The sequence below is a fragment of the Mobula hypostoma genome, chromosome 19, assembly GCF_963921235.1.
Source record: "Mobula hypostoma chromosome 19, sMobHyp1.1, whole genome shotgun sequence".
Classification (NCBI taxonomy): domain Eukaryota; kingdom Metazoa; phylum Chordata; class Chondrichthyes; order Myliobatiformes; family Myliobatidae; genus Mobula; species Mobula hypostoma.
Window position 1 is genome coordinate 43030177 of NC_086115.1, and position 17129 is coordinate 43047305.

Sequence of the window (17129 nt, forward strand, 5' to 3'; positions counted from 1 at the left end):
AGCCCTTTATCACCTCCCAGTTGCTTACATCATTCCCATACACCATTCCCCCGCCTGCCTATCTTTCCCCTACCAGCTCTTGCTCCAGTCCCTCCCATTCCACCCATTTAGACTGGCTTCTCCCCTCTTTCATTCCTGTCTCGATGAAAGGACTCAATCTGAAACACTGACTGTCGACTTCCCGTGGTAGATACTGCCTGACCTGTTGAGATCCTCCAGCATTTTTGTGTGCACCAGATTTCCAGCATCTGCAGTCTCCCTTGTGTCTCCAAAGACATACTTGTTGTTAGGTTAATTGGGGTAAATTGCCCCTGGAGTACATGTGCAGCAGGGAGAGCAATAGAGTATAAAAGAGAATCTAAAAGAAAATGGATTATAGTTTAATATATTGGGGAGTGAGGTTGATATGATTGCTTAGAGAGACAACATAGATTAGAAGGACTGAAAAGTTTCCTATGCCATTCGGAAATATGAATTATGAGTTTTCACTTACTGATAACGACTTTAAACAAAAATCATCAGATAGGAGTTGTACTACAGATCAGAGATTATTATTAAGATAAATATTTGGGATTTATTCCATCATATTAGAGGCCTTTCAAAGCTAGTGTAAATGTGCCACAAAATAATAAAGAAATAATAATGGTAAAAAAATAAAGGAAAAGAGGGAAATAGTTAAAAGTTGAAGGTTTTAAACCAGTTCCTTTATTGAAACCAAATCTTTTGAGTGTATGTCAAGCCATTTTGTGCCTGATGATGATTCAAATCTTTATTTTGAAATGTTGCTAGCTGACTTAATATAGCAAATTTATTTTAAATTTTTATAATCCTGAACTACTCATGTGATTCTCTATTCCCAAATCTGAGGCAACTTGGTTTTAAGGGCCAATACTGAGAGCAGTCAAACTGTTCTATCTCCATCTCTGGAAACTGCTTAGAAACCATGCAGGTTGGGTTTTATCTCAGTGTTAACCATTTGGTGAACAATTCAGCTACATCATTATTTTCTTGTCCAATCTTCCCCACTCCTGGAGCATTTCTGCTTGCCTGATAACCCTGTGGCACATCTTTCATCTGTAGAAGTTCTGAAGTAAATGATACTCTTCCTGACGTTTGTTTTCCTATTGGAAATAAACTTACCCAGTTTTGCCACATCTGTCCTGCTGGAAGAGTGAGTCAATGGGTAGGCAGAACCTTGTGCTATACTCACTCCTTTAATAACAAATCCTATCTACTGAGATAGCAGCCTGGTCAGAAATGTCAATTCAGTGTGTGCATAGGAATTTAATCCCTCCAGTATTATGGGATGAAACTGAAAATGTATGTCCCAAACTTCTTAAAATGCATACACCTTTAATATGTTACTGGAATGAGACTTGTGGTCCTGATTGCACTCTTAGTCCCAACACTTTCCCATGTCTATACATCAATGCCATTGTGCAATTAACTTATTCGAGCTAAAAATTTTGATTTGTGCTACTTACTATGACGCTCTTGACGTAGCCGGCTGTCTCCAATGCCTGACAAAAATAAAGGTCGTAGGTCAGAATCAAAAAAATGCCAGCGGGAGTTAAGCTGAGGTTGGCAAGTTAGGGCAACCTAACTAGTATAAAAGGATGGGGTGGGAGGGGATGGAGCGAGGGCTGGTAGGCGATAGATGGGACCAAGTGAGAGGGGAAAGATATTTTTACAGCTTTCATTCTTAGACTGTAAGTGTAGCTTTTTTCCCTTTGGAACAACTAAGTCTTCATTTGAAAGTGCCAACTTTTAAAATATTTCATGTGTGCAGCAAAAGTTGATAAACAGTAAGTCATAATTTACCTTGTGCATATATCAGGTCAGTATTTCTTGATGATAGTGTTGATACAAAGCTTCCATTTGAAAGGTATACTACCTTGAATATTGACTGACAAATGTGTTTAGCCAATTCAAGGACATATGGGGAAGGTTGTGAATTGCATTAAAGAAGCAAATTCAGGATATTACAGGTTAAAACATGTGCAATTTGATACCTTTTACCTTTAATGGTATGAATGTTTATTTAAGGAGAAGCTATTTCATTTTGTTGAGTAATCTCTTGTGTAAACTTGTATCAGAACACACTGAAAACTCATTCATTTTTGAAATATAAATATGAGGAATGGCATTTTCAGAGTCATAAAACCAGGCCTGACTCATTCATACCAACTGGGATGATGATAATTCCATTATCCTGCATTTGGCCTATATCCCACTATTCACTTCCTGTTCGAGTAGCTGCCACCCTCAGGGTGGAGGAGCAACACCTTGTATTTCGTTTGGGTAGCCTCCAACCTGGTGTCATGAGTATCGAATTCTCCTTCTGATAAGAATACATTGTTTTTCTCCCCTCCCTCCCCTCTCCCCCCTCTTCTATTTCCACTCTGGCCTCTTCCTCTTCTCACCCGCCTTTCACCACCCCCTGGGTACCCTCCTCCTATCCTTTCTCCTATGGTCCTCTCTCCTCTCCTATCAGATTCATTCCTCTCCAGCCCTCTATTTTCCCTACCCACCTGGCTTCAACTATCAACTTCTAGCTATCCTCCTTTCTCCATCCCCCACCTTTTTATGCTAGCGTTTCCCACCTTCCTTCCCAGTCCTGAAGTATCGACTGTTTATTCATTTCCATAGCTGCTGGCTGACCTTCTGGGTTCCTCCAGCTTTTTGAGAGTATGTTGCTTAGGCAGGGTCTACCCATTTCAATTTGACTTCCCATTCTGCCCATGGCCTCCCCTACTGCCTTGAAAAGGCCAATCTTGGAATGGAGGAATAACACATCATATTCCGTTAAAGTAGCCTACAACCTGATGGCATGAACAATGATTTTTCTAACTTCTGGTGATATCTTTCTCCTTCCTTCCTTTCTTCTGTCATTCCTATTCTGGTTACTGTCTTACTTCTTCTCTTCTCCATGCTAGTCCACCACTTCTCTCTGGTGCCCCTCCTCCTTCCCTTTCTTCCCTAGTCCTCTGTCCTCTCCTGTTAGATTCCTTCTTCTCACCCATTACCTCTTCCATCTATCACCTCCCAGCTTTTTACTTCCCCTCCTGCACACACCCACTACTCCCTCACCTGGTCACACCTATCACCTGCCAGCTTGTACTCATTCCTTATTCTCCACCCCACACCTTCTTATTCTAGACCCTGTTTCCTTCCTTTTTAGTTCTGATGAAGGGTCTTGGCTTCTGCATTGATGCTGCCTGACTTGCTGAATTCCTCCAGTATTTTGTGTGTGTTGCTCCAAATCCATTGCAAGGGTAAGCCAACAATTGTTAACATTCTCCAAGACCATCTCCACAATAGACTCAGTCAGTTCAGAGGGGTGGGTCACACTATTTGCAAGGGTACTCCATTCCATTAGAACAAGAAGGTCACAGAAAAGCTTTCAAGGATATTTAAACCTTCTGTGAAAAATATTGTTACTCCCTCATCAACATAGAGTCCCTGTTCGGTGAGTGCTCTGGCATCTGGGAAGTCACTGACCACATTGGGGCTCTATGGAAGCACACAGAGGCTAAATTCAAATGATGGAGCACCCCCAAAACAATCTATTAGCTTCTCTATTATTCACCTCCTGCTCCACCTGCGCAGGCTCGGTGATCTCCATGAAGTGTGGGAACCCAGGGAATGTGAGTAGAAGCCACATATTCTTGGCCCTCGGAAGAGTAGGAGAGTTGGGGTCCATAATGATATACATAAGTACAAACAGACATAGTATTTGGTGATGTGGAGTAACATCATAACTGGGCGAGATTTTATCCCTTTCTGCATCCATATATGTACCACTTCCAGTGAAAATTACTGCATGGTAACTGTGTTCCTTCCTTTCGTTCAAACACCGAGAATGGGATAATGGGATTTCAATCAACCAATGTACTTTGCTTCTGGATACAGTACTTTGCAGTATAATCAATATTTGTTCTGCTTGAGATAGATAACGCTACAATAGATGCATTCTAAATCTGAGAACATCTGGGGTCTGAATGACCCACTGCTAATCATCTTACTTAATCAGAAATGTTTGATGCCTTGTACTCAAAATAAAATTCAAAAACCATTTAAGATCCCTGGGAATGCTAAAATCAAAAAGTATCCCAGCAAATGAGAGACTGCTGCTGTGAATAATGCAGAGCAGGTTATGTGTCAAAGCCAAAGATGACATATGCACGAGTACATGAATGCAAGGTGCAAGGAAAACTTACTTGCAGCACATAACATAACATTATAGAAGTAACATTCACAAGAAAACATAAATTTACATTACATCATACACAAATTTTACGAGAAAACAACTAGAACAAAGTTCCATTTTAGTACAAGGTTATCAAAGGGATCAGAGTGTTGCTAAACTGTAGTGATTAGGGTTTTGCCAAATGGTTCAAGCTTCTTGTTCTGTGTTTATACAAGTTGTACTTGTACTACATGGCCAAATAACTGGCAATTTATTACTTTTTGAAAAATATGTATCCAACAAAGAAAATAAAAAACTGAATCTTTAAAGAATATGTTGGTTGTTTTTTTAAGTAAATAAAATGCTACCTTGCTGAGATCATCAATAACATTTTGCTGTTCAATAACTTGTATCCGAAGAAATTCAATTTCTTTCTCTTCATGACTCTGATCTAGGTCATTCAAGGAGCTTGGTCGGCGTATGGTCCCCACTCTCTCTTTCTGCATGGAGAATGATAAAGTAAGTCTAACATTTAAATGCATCGGGGGGGGGGGGGAAACGATAAAAGTGAACCATTCTCCATTTTTTTCAATCTATTTGACATGGCATTTACCCTACTTTGAAGAATGTTAAATCATAATTCTGAGCCCAAAGATTACAGAACAAGTTAAAAATGCTGAGAGATGTCATCCAAAAGGCGGAGTTTTCTTAAAATTATTCATTTTTCAAGATTGAGTCTGTACAGCACAGCAACGAAGGAAAGTATAGATAAAAATATTATCACATTTACACAGGTTCAAAAACAAGTGAACCAATAATCAACATATTGACTGCTTTGTGTGCTGGGGGACTTCCCTTGAAATGTTGATACTTTCCAATTCCCACCTATCTCTGTAGCTTGAAATGAATTGTAGATATGTGCAGATTTTGAACATATCAACAGAAGCAAAAATGCTCTTTGAAAATAAATAAGCAGCATTTCAAGACTCAGTAAGTAAGCATTGAAACAACCACAGCATTTAAGCAATGCTTTAAGTTCCAAATATTAGCGACAAATAAACTTCAAAAGGATCTTAAATACAAATCAAAGTATATAGGCAAATGACAATTGAGTATTTTATGAAATTAAAGTTTGGGGATATACCACTGACAATTTTTTGTGCATTTAACTTGCAGGAGGAAGAGAGTGAGCTATATGTGCTGGTAGGAGATCAATGCAGAAAATCTGAACACTTCCACCGGCTATTAGCATCAAGCAAACTCTTATCAGATGAGCTGTGGATTTAAAGTTTTGTTATCAGATGAGCTGTGGATTTAAAGTTTTGTTATCTAAGCAATAGGTATTAATTGCTTTACAGTGAACATGTAAAACTCTTTCAGAATGTATTTATAATGATGCAATGCACAAAAGAATTTTTCTCTATATATGTCAGTCAGATTCAAATGAGCATCTCCAAATGCACATGATGAACCACACTTCCTCCTTCTGTCATTCTCAAAGATTGAGCTACTTTTTTCATTCAGCGCCAAACTGGGCTGAATTATGGACAAAGTGCTGTGGTTTCAAATTACTCAATCGCTTCAGCTAAAACAGATGTTCTATGAAATGCCACTTTCACCAGAGTTCAGTGCTCTCAGGAGGAGAGTATTGATAAATTGTAGAATCCAAGCCTAAGATTCTCAGTCCATTAATCTTATCGGAAAAGAAAACGAGAGCTGCGAATTCAGCATCTACTTGTATTTTTTTTCTTTTTCATAAAGGGAGGAAATATTGTATTTAGGAAGAGGTTGAATAGAGGTGTGGTTTCAGAGTTGAACAAGATGGTTAAGCATCAAGTTATACGAAATCTTATTTAAAGATTAGTGGAACTGTCTGTTCAGTAATACATATGGTATGCATAATAAAGTAGAGGAGAAGGAGAAATCATGGAAAGGGAGAAACCTGAGCAAGCAAGGAGAAATACAAAAGATTCTTCAGATGCTGGAAATCCGCAGTGACACATACTAAATGCTGGAGGGATTCAGCAAGTCAACCAGCATCAATGAAGAGGAATAAACAATCGAAGTTTCAGGCCGAGACCCTTCATCGGGACTAACCAAGCAGGAATTATAGAGAAATCAGACCATGGAATGAAATATTGCAGGGTTTGACATATTTAAGAGATGCAGAGGGAGAAAGAGAAGTCAAGTCAAGTCAAGTTTATTGTCATTTAACTATATACATGTATATGTCAAATGAGACAATGCTTCTCTGAACCAGGGTGCTAAAGCACAGTAGTTCACATAACACGCATACAACACATGATAATTTAGGATAAAATCTACAGATGAATTATGCATAAATAAACAAAGTAAAGCACATAAATTAAATATTGTCAGGTACAGAGCAGATTAACCGATGACACTTCAAATGCAATGTGGCCTGGAGTTCAGAAACCTAATGGCCTGAAGGGAATAGCAATATAATTAGGGAGAGACTAATGGTAGGAGAGAAAGGGGCATAGCTAGTGAAGAAAACAAGGTAAACAAAAACAAGAAAAAAAATGACAACAAAAAATAAATCTTATCATTAGGCATAGCCCACATCCCATAGCCCATATCAATGCGTGAGCTAATATATGTCGTCAAAACCTCAAAATTAACTAGATCAAAGGGTTACTATAGATGATAGTGAGTGGAGTCCTTACAATATACACAATATTCCTTTCCAATCCACTGCGTAAAACACCCAACAAAGGATTTGTACTGTAAGGGAGAATGAACAAGCACAGATAAGATATAACATTAAAGGCATATTTTATCAAGGTCAGTATATTGTTAGATGAAGATAACAGAGAAAAAAAACAAAAGGGCAATGAAAACTTAGTTAATAGTTTGGAAGAAAATTGTTTAAGAAGGTCTGAAAATAGAACTTGAGAAGATAAAATGGTTGACAATACTGTATTGACAAACAGTGATGTAGACCCACAATGGGAAACGTTTAAAACAATATTAAGAGAGTGCAGGAAAAGCCATTCTGTTTAGAACAAAGAACTTACTAGATACGGTGTTTAGGAAATTTCATGGCAAAAGGCCCAAGGGAAAAATTGAGGGTAAGGAAACAGTCATACATTAAGCACATAAATGGCTGATAAGAGAGAAGTCATGAAAACAATTAGGAAGGTAAAGGTAATGATCAAAAGCACAAAACACAATAGTAAAACAGATCAAAGAAAAATAAATATTGGAACAGAGCATAATTAATAGATTAACAAAATAATTCCGAAGGTAACATCAGAGAAATGGCAGGAATAGTAGATTGTAACAGCCCAAAGTATCTGCTAAAGCCACTGATTCAGACTTCAGAATTAAAATGATAATTTCTAAATTTCCAAATGATATAACATAGGAAGTGGGGGGAGGGGGGAGGTTGACTGAAAAAGCACTGCAGTGAATGATAGCAGGCAAATAATTAGAAATTAAGTTTCTTCACTGTTAACAGTGAGATACTATGCTTTGGTAAGAAGACCCAAGTTTGAGATTAAGATTGGGTGTTGGTATATAAGTTTTGCACTATAAGTTTGCAAGGCCATAAAGAGAGCAATCCAAGTACTTGGATTTATTTTTAGAGGAAGTAATTAAGAACAGACAAGTATACTCAACAAATGTTGAACTATTTTCACATTATACTTGGAATACTGCCTACACTTCTGATTGCCATATACTAAGAATGGAATAAAATCAGAATCTGAATAGGTTGACATTAAATTTGTTTTTGCAGCAGCTGTATAGTGCAAAGACATAAAATTACTACAAATTATAAAATAAATAAATAATGTGGAAAAAGGAATAAATAAATAATGTGAAAAAAGGAATGAAAAGCTCCTATTCATGAGTTCATGGATGTTTCAGAAATCTGTTCCTAAATCATTGAGTGTGGATCTTCAGGCTCTTGTACTTCTTCCCTGATGATAGTAACAAGAAGTGGGCATGTCCTGGATGGTGAGGATTCTTAATGATGGATGCTACCGCCTTTGAGGTACTTCGATGGAAGGGAGTGCTGTATCCAAGATGATGCTGGCCAAGTCTACAGCCCTCTCTATCCTGCTCATTGCAGCCTCCATACCAGTCAGAATGTACACTGTACAATTATAGAAATTTGCAAGCGCCTTTGGATAACATAAACTATATGGGTTGAAAGGTCTTTTCCAGTGTCATGTATTTTATATAACCTGTGCTAGTCATTAAATAGAATTATAGAATACTTCATACTTTACAACATCTTCCTGCCTGGGTAGTACTTACAATCTGATCCACATTGTTAAAATTAGCCATTATGCATTTCATGGATATTTCTCAACTCAACCTTCTCCAGGAATTTAGATGGTTTTGATGAGAATTTCATTTTGCACTAATGGCTTGCTTGTGTCGTTCCAAAGTGTTCTCCATGGAGATTTTACTTGGCTTTTATCCCAGATAGTTTTCAATGAACCAATTTAATGAGATGAATTCCTCTTGTGAAAAATATATGAAAATTTGTAAAACCAAATTCATGCCTGAATATGACAAGCGAATTTCACACAACTGCCATTAATAATCAAAGACACAAGAGATACTGCAGATGTTGGAAATCTCAAGCAATATACACCAGGTGCTGGAGCAGCCAGGCAAATCAGGTAGCATCTACGAACTTAAGCAATATCTTGTAAATATATGTCTGTGGTCAAATACTCATGTAAATTTAAGGTGGACATGGGAATCAGATTTATCATCTCTCACATATGTCAGGAAATTTGTTTTTTATGGCAGTACAGTGGAATACATAAAATTACTACAGCACTGCAGCAATAAACAATCTACTGAAGGGACTTAATGGGCCAGGCAGCACCTGTGTGGGGAAACAGTCCTCGATGTTTCAGGTCAAAACTCTGCATAAAGACTCACATAATAATTTAGCTCATAATTGTAACATAAAAAAACTGTTTTTATACTGAAGGTGCTTCATTTCCCCATACGTTTCTGGAGCACTGATGTCCAGAAAGTGTTTTTTTTAACTGAAAACAAATGTTTGCTCAGCAATCAAACCAGCCTTTGAAGATTTGCTTTGGGTTTGAACCAGACTTCCAGAAATGTCAAAGTTGCCACAGTCCACCTCAGGTTTCATTTGAAAAGTTTAGATGCAGGAAAAAAGGTTTGAATTATTCCATTAATGAAGCATCAAGAATGTACTTGCTGTGTTAAAAATGCTTCCTTATTTTAGAAATATTCTCTATGAGAATAGTAACTTAATTAGAGGCTGAAACCTTCTTCACTCAAAGTGGATCTCATATCTTCAAGAAAAGCAGCTATTTAATGAATTCTTATGGCTTGCTTAACAGGGGTTCTCATAATAGTCTGGAAAGTGAAACTCTGGTGTTATCTCAGAAAAAGAATTACATCCAGTACTCGATAAACAGTTTTTTATAACTAAGCATGGATGATCAGTTTTGGTCCCATTACCTGTTACTGAGCTGCTTCCTCAAGCTCACTTCTTGCCAATATGAACCATAACACTGGCCATGTTTAATGCTGAGGTTATCTAAGGATCTAATATCTTGATAATTCCAAGATATTCTCTCTTCTGCAGCATTACTTGACTTCTCTTAGATCATTTGCCTTTGAAATCGTCATCCACGACTTTGGAGTCTCAGTCTTGGTTTCTCCAATGCCGCCTTGTTTTGTTAACGCTGCATAAATTTTAGATCATACAAATTCTATTGCCATGTCCTAGTTTCTCAAAATTCATCTGCCACTTTTGTGCTTGCTAACCCTGACACTCTATGTTCAGAATTGCCCTGAGTTAGACATTTTTGTTTTCAGAAATCTCTGTGATCTCATCACTCCTTAGTAGGGTAACCTCTTCCAGTACTATAATCCTCAGAGATATCAATGGTTTCTGAATGTGGTCTCTTGAATATCTGTAAATTTATTTGTTGTTATTCCTCTCTGTCCCTTGTGGCACAGCGGGCAGCTATCTTGCCATTTCTTCAGCATTTTGTCTGTTTTTTACAAAGCGTGCAGGGAGCCAGTCGCTTCAGAGTCCGAGGACCATTCACCTCAGAGTCCGGTGCTGATGCCACTACACCACCGGCTGGCTGCGAATTTATTTGCTCCATCATTGTTGATCGTGCCTTCAGCAGCAAGGTCCCGTGGTCTTGAATCTGTCAGTTTTTCTTGCTCGCTTTCTTGTTTCTATAATAATCAGATTTACTGGTCTCTGCTTCTGGCTCATGTCTGACATCTGCACTTCAATGTGCGTCTATGGAAGTCAGGGACAACATGACAAGGGCATCACTGCTATTTCTGCAGCTGCCACATAAATTCAAATCACTGTTACTGGTAGTTCAATGCAAATTATAATGTGAGTATGATTTAGGATCAGAATTAACACAGACAGACCTATGCTGGCTCAAAATACAACCATATTTCTAGCATCATTTCTTTGTTTTATTGTGACTTATTTACTACATAAAATGAATGAAACTGAACAAGGCTGTAATATCTGAGTATGAAATCCATTTTAATTATCTTTAGGGATCAAAACTCTATGCACTGTTCTTCCCCTTTTCTGAAATGAATGGATAGAAAAAAAATTAAAATACATAAGCTTCAACATCAGAGAGTATACTTTTAAATCTTATGAATGACATGCAACAGTTTCAGCATGGATATTCAGCACTTTTGCAAGTAGAATATGCAATAGCCTATTAGTGATTGCCTATTATCACATGAAGTCTTTGACAATTTTCTGTGCTCCAATAACCCCTCAATGGTTAATTTTATTATACATCTATCATTTTCATTGCTGCCTTCATTGTTACACTAATATTTAAAAAATCTTTACAATTGGTGTTTAAAAACAAGGAAATGAGGCAACTTTTCACTAAGAGCTTGTGAGTTTTTAGAACTCTCTACTTCAAACAGTTATTGAAGCAGACCTTTAGAATATTCTTAAGACAGAGTAGGTGGATACATAATAACTGTAGGGATGACTAGTTACCATAGGTAAGTGCGAATGTTGGAGCTTATGCATAAACTCAGTCTAATGGAGAAATGGTCTTCGGGTCCAATACCCTATGTATTAAAGGGGCCACAATATAACAAAGAATGGAAGCCAAAAATTTGATTTGCTGACTCATATATTCATAAGGTCTAAATGTATCTCCAATCCAGAAGGTCTAATGAGCCGATAGTGAGGGGGTTGTATTGGTAATAAATCTAGACATAAATAGTCAAAGTAAAGGTTAGAATAAAAGGTAACTGGAGATGACCTGATCATGCCTGTCGTACAAGTGTTGATGAATTCATCTGTATCCTCCTGATTCTGTGAAACGTTTAATTAGCTGCAGGGCAAATAAGGAATGCTCATTCACCCATTCCCTATCACGTATGGATAAATAGACATTCCTCTGCATATTCTATAATTAAAATATTATGGAAGATGGTAGGGGCACTAATTAACTATTCATATATTGATTTGGACCTATTCTGACTAGCTGGTCCTCTTATACAGTGGAGAAACAGGCCCTTCAGCCCAATTCGACGGTGCCAACCAAGTTGTCTATCCAAGGTAGTCCCATTTGCCTGTGAATAGCCAAATTCTTCCAAAGCTGTCTTGGGGTTGAAGGGCTGTCTCTAATGCGTGGGTAGTTGAGAGGAAGGAAAGGGGCTTGTTTTGCTGCTGTTGTTTAGTTGCTTCTGCGTTCTGTGTTGTTCTGCTGAGCATTGTGACACGTTTCACTGTATGTTTTGATGTACGTGTGATAAACAAATGAAACTGAATTGGAACCTTTTCTGTCCATGTAGTTCTCTAAATGCCTTTTAAATCACTGTATCACTTTTGGTCAAGATGGTACCAATAAGTGGGGACTTTTTGCATGCAGCTCCGATGGGAATTGTCAAATATTCCCATTTGGGACTACTACAGCTGAAATTCACAGTCACAGACATGGGTGCTGCAGCAAGAACCACCTTTTTAAGATGTTTTAAAATTCTATTGATTCTCAAAAACACAGGATCCCGGACTGCAGACTCAGATTGCAAGAGCAGTATCCCTTTAAAAAGATAGATCTGGTACAGCCAGCAGTCAAATGTCATCCATTTGATCTGCCGAGGGAGTTTTCCACCATCATCCTGGTGGCGGTGCACATTCCAGTCCCAGCAAACATCAGGCAGGCGTTGGAGGAGCTGAGCACAGTGAACAGCAGGCACGAAACAGCACGGGCTGATGCCTTCCCTATCATTGTGGGAGATTTCAACTAGGCCAGCTTGAACAACTTGAAAAGCATATCACCTGTGGAACCAGAGGAGTCAACACACTTGACCACTGTTATACCACCATCAAGGACGGTTACCATACTATCCCATGCCCTCACTTTGGAAGGTCCAATTACGTGGCAGTACTTCTACTCCCAGTGTTTAGGCAGAGACTAAAGACGACAGCACCAGTGGTGATGTCTAAGAAGGTATAGTCAAGGAGGAGGACTGCTTTGAATCAGTTGACTGGACAATTTTCAGAGATTCGTCTTTGAATCTAAATGAATACGTCATAGTTGTCACAGACTTCATCAAGACCTCTGCCTTCGAGAACATATCAGACATACCCAAACCAGGGGCAGTGGATGAACCAGGGGATTCATAGTCTGCTGAGGGCTAGATTCGTGGCATTTTAGACTGGTGAACCAGACATATACAGAGTCAAGGTACGACCTATGGAGGGCTATTTTAAAGGTGAAAAAACAATTCCAATTGAAGTTAGAGACAGAATCTGAAGCACATCAGCTCTGGCAGCATTTGCTGGCCATTATTTCCGACAAAGCAAAACTAAATATCATGAATAGCTGTGGTGTTTCACTCCCGGGTGAGTTCAATGCTGTTTATGCATGGTTTGAGAGGGAAAATAAACTACAACTGTGTACACCTCCGCAGCACCTGTTGACCCTGTGATCTCTGTCTTAGAGGTTGACATCAGAACATTTTTCAAGAGGGTGAACCCTTGCAATGTGTCAAATCTTGATGGCATCCTAGGTAGGCTCTCAAAATCTGTGCTAACCAACTGGTGGGAGTGTTCAAGGACATCTTTAATCTCTCACTGCTGTAGTTGGATATTCCCATCTGCTTCAAGAGGACGACAATCATTCCAGTCCCCACGGACAGTATGAGCTGCCTCAGTAACTATCGTCCAGTGGCACTCCCATCTACTGTGATGAGTGTTTGATGTTGATCTTGGCTAGAATCAACTCCTGCCATAAGCAAAACCTGGACTCACTGCAAATTGCTTATCGCCACAGTAGGTCTACAGTGGACGCAACCTCACTGGCTCTCCACTCGGCCTTATATCACATGGACAACAGTAATAGCTATGTCAGACTGCTCTTTTTTGACTACAGCTCAGTGTTCAAAACAATAAAACCCTCAGTTTGAATCAACAAGCTCCAAACCCTGGGCCTCTGTACCTTCCTCTGCAACTAGATCTTTGACTTCCTCACCGGGAGACCGCAGTCCGTGTGGATCGGAAATACCATCTCCACCTTGCCGACAATCAACACTGATACACTTCAAGGGTTTGTGCTTAGCCCACTGCTCTACTGTTTGTCTATACACAGCTCAAACGCCAAGTACAAATTTGCTAACGGCATAACTATTGTTGGCAGAATTTCAGATGGTCATGAGGAGGCAAACAGGAATGAGACAGATCAGCTGGTTGAGTGGTGTCGCACCAACAAGCTTACACTCAACATCAGTAAGACCCAGCACTTGATTGTGGAGTTCAGAAAAGGCAGGTCACACCAGCCCACTTAAAGGGATCAGCAGTGGAAAGTGTGGGCAGTTTTCAGTTCCTGGGCGTCAATATCCCTGAAGATCTATCCTGAGCCCAATATATTGACACAAGTACAAAGAAGGCATAACTGCAGCTATATTTCACTAGAATTTTGAGGAGATTTGTTAAGTCACCAAAGCATCTCGCAAATTTCTACAAATATACTGTGGAGAGCATTCTCACTGGTTGTATTACCATCGGTATGGAGGGGCCACTGCACAGGATTGGAAAGAGCTGCCGAAAGTTTTAAACTTAGCCAACTCCATCACGAGCTCTACCCTCCCCAGTATCAAGGACAGCTTCAAAAGACAATACCTCAAAAAGGTGGCATCCATCATTAAGGAACCCATCACCCAGGACATGCCATTTTCTCATTGCTACCATCAAGGAGCCTGAAGACACACACTCAAAGTTTCAGGAACAGCTTCTTCCCCTCCGCCTTCAGAGTTCTGAATGGACAATAACCCCATAAACTCGATCTCAGTATTTTCCTCTTCTTTTTGCACTACTCATTTAATTTAATTTTTTGTGTATATTCTTACTGTAATTTATAGTCTTTGTTATGTATTGTGATGCCCTGCTGCCCTAAAACAACAAATTTCATGACATATGCCAGTGATATTAAACCAATAAATAAACTAATAGGTGGTCTTGTAGATAGTGTAGAAGAAGGGATATCAACAGGGTAAATGCAAGCAGACTTTTTCCTCTGAGGTTCTTTGGGACTACAACTAGAGGTCATGGGTTAAGGGGTGAAAGGAGAAAAGTTTAAGGGGAACATGTGGGTAAGCTTCTTCACTCAAAAGGTTGTGAGAGTGTGGAATGAGCTGCCAGTACAACTGGTGCACGTGAGCTAGATTTCAATGTTTAAGAGAAGTTTGGATAGGTACATGGATGGCAGGGGTATGGAGGTCTACGGCCTGGGTGTAGGTTGATGGGACTAGGCAGTTTAAATGGTTTGGCATAGACTAGATGGGCCAAAGGGCCTTTTTGGGTGCTGTACCTTTCTATGACTCTAAGATTATGAAGAATTACAGGGGGATCTGGATCAGCTGGATACATTGGCTGAGGACTGGCTAATATCTTCAATCAAGATAAATATGTGGTATTGGATTTTGGGAGATCAAACTACGGTCGCTCTGATACAGTAACTGGTAGGACCCTGGGAGAGACCTAGAAGAGCAAATATATAGTTGGCTGAAAGTGCATCACAGATAAAAAGGGAGGCACAATAGTGTAACAGTTTACAGCAACAACGATCAGAAGATCAGAGTTCAATTCCTGCCACTGTCTGTAAGGAGTTTGAACATTCTCCCCGTGTCCATGTAGGTTCCCCCACGTGCTGCAGTTTCATCCCACATTTCAAAGATGTATGGTTTAGGGTTAGTAAGTTGTGTGCATCCTATGTCGGTGCCGGAAGCAGGGCAACACTTTCAGGCTGCCCCCAGCACATTCCCGGACTGTGTTGCTCGTTTACACAAACAACACACTTCACCATTTGTTTCAATGTACTTGTGAAAAATAAAGGTAATATGCCGAATGTAATCTAGTCTAATCTGAAGAAGGATATTGGGAAGATAGCCTTCATCAATCAGGGCATTGATGATTGGAGTTAGGATGTTATGATGCAGTTACGTAAGATGCTGCTGAGGCTGCGTTTGGTGTATTCTGTGCAGTTTTACTCTCCCTATTATAGGACAGAAGTTACTAAGCTACAAAGGGTGAAGAAAAGATTTACCAGGATGTTGCCTGGACTTGAGGGTCTGAGCTATAAGAAAAGGTTGTGTAGACTGAGACTTTATTCCCTAGAACATAGGAGATTAAGGGGTAACCTGATATAAGATCATGAGGGGCATAGGCAGGGTGATTGCACAGTCTTTTTCCCAGAGAGGGGCCACTAAAACAAGAGGGCATGTACTTAACATCAGAGGCAAGAGATTTAAAAGTGACACCAGGGGCAGCTTCTTCGTGCATATTTAGAATGAGCTGCCAGAAATATTGGCTGAGGTGGTCACATTAACAACATTTAAAAGCCATTGAGATAAGTACGTAGACAGGAGGGGTTTAGAAGGCTTTGGGCCAAAAACAGACAGATGGGACTAGCTCACTGGGCAATAGTCAGCATGGACGAATTGGGCTGAGGAGGCTGTACAATTCAACGACTCTGTGATTCTACTTCAGTTTCAGCACACAATTGAATTTCCTTCATTTCTGAGATACTGGAATACAGTAATGCAATAACTGTGCAATTCCTTGTCTCAGGAAATCTGAAAATAATATGTGTTTGCATTATACAGGACAAATATCATTAATAATATTTAGCTGACAGATTGTGCATTATTTGTAGAGTAGAAGAAACGAGATCAAAGACAAACTCTCTCCTCACAAGCCCATTAAAATAAAGAAAATTACCAATTTGATCATTATAAAAGAAAAATATCTGTTAGTGAGATTTAATAAATTACACTAAATAAATTTCCCTAAGGTCCAATTAAAGAAAAAAAAATCCTGCATTATTAAGTCAAAATATTATCAGATTTTTTTCTTCAATTTTGAAGAATGTAAGTACATTACAGGGGCTGATGTGATGTCAATTAGAATAATTATTAAATTAATTTCTTCGCAAAATCTGACAAGGTTCTACAGTATAAAATATATACAGCACAAAATTCCACAGTATATTTGATATGATTTTGTAATCTCCTGTGTATAAAAATTCCACAGTATATTTGATATGATTTTGTAATCGCCTGTGTATAAAAACCAATATAAAATTTTACAAGATAATTGACAATAATATTTAGACTTTTTAAACGTTTAAGAGGCCATAGACAGAGTAGAGTTAGTTACATTTCACACAATCTCATCACATTACAATCATTAATAGTACTGTACATGTCAGTTATAAGCCATGCATATTCCAAAATATTGTTTTATAGTCTTATATATTAATACATTTAATTTCCACAATCGCTACATTTTTTTTAGCTTATGGTTAACATTTGCCAGTGTTAATGGCTATATTTATGACCTCATTCACGTTTTGCTCTATCACCTGTAGTAAATGAAATTCAGCCTCTGGACACTAGATGGCTCTGACGT

The 17129-nt window shown here is 38.8% G+C and overlaps 1 protein-coding gene across 18 annotated transcripts in view; it reads right to left on the bottom strand.

Moving 5' to 3' along the window:
• jakmip3 (Janus kinase and microtubule interacting protein 3) overlaps window positions 1-17129 on the bottom strand; it is a 325135-nt gene that overhangs the window by 112373 nt on the left and 195633 nt on the right. For all 18 annotated transcript variants that reach the window (XM_063071774.1, XM_063071775.1, XM_063071788.1 and 15 more), the window contains 2 exons: window positions 4558-4689; window positions 1485-1520 (listed from right to left, as the gene is read on the bottom strand). In XM_063071774.1, coding sequence (XP_062927844.1) covers window positions 1485-1520; window positions 4558-4689 — 168 coding nt within the window. The remainder of the gene's footprint in view (window positions 1-1484; window positions 1521-4557; window positions 4690-17129) is intronic.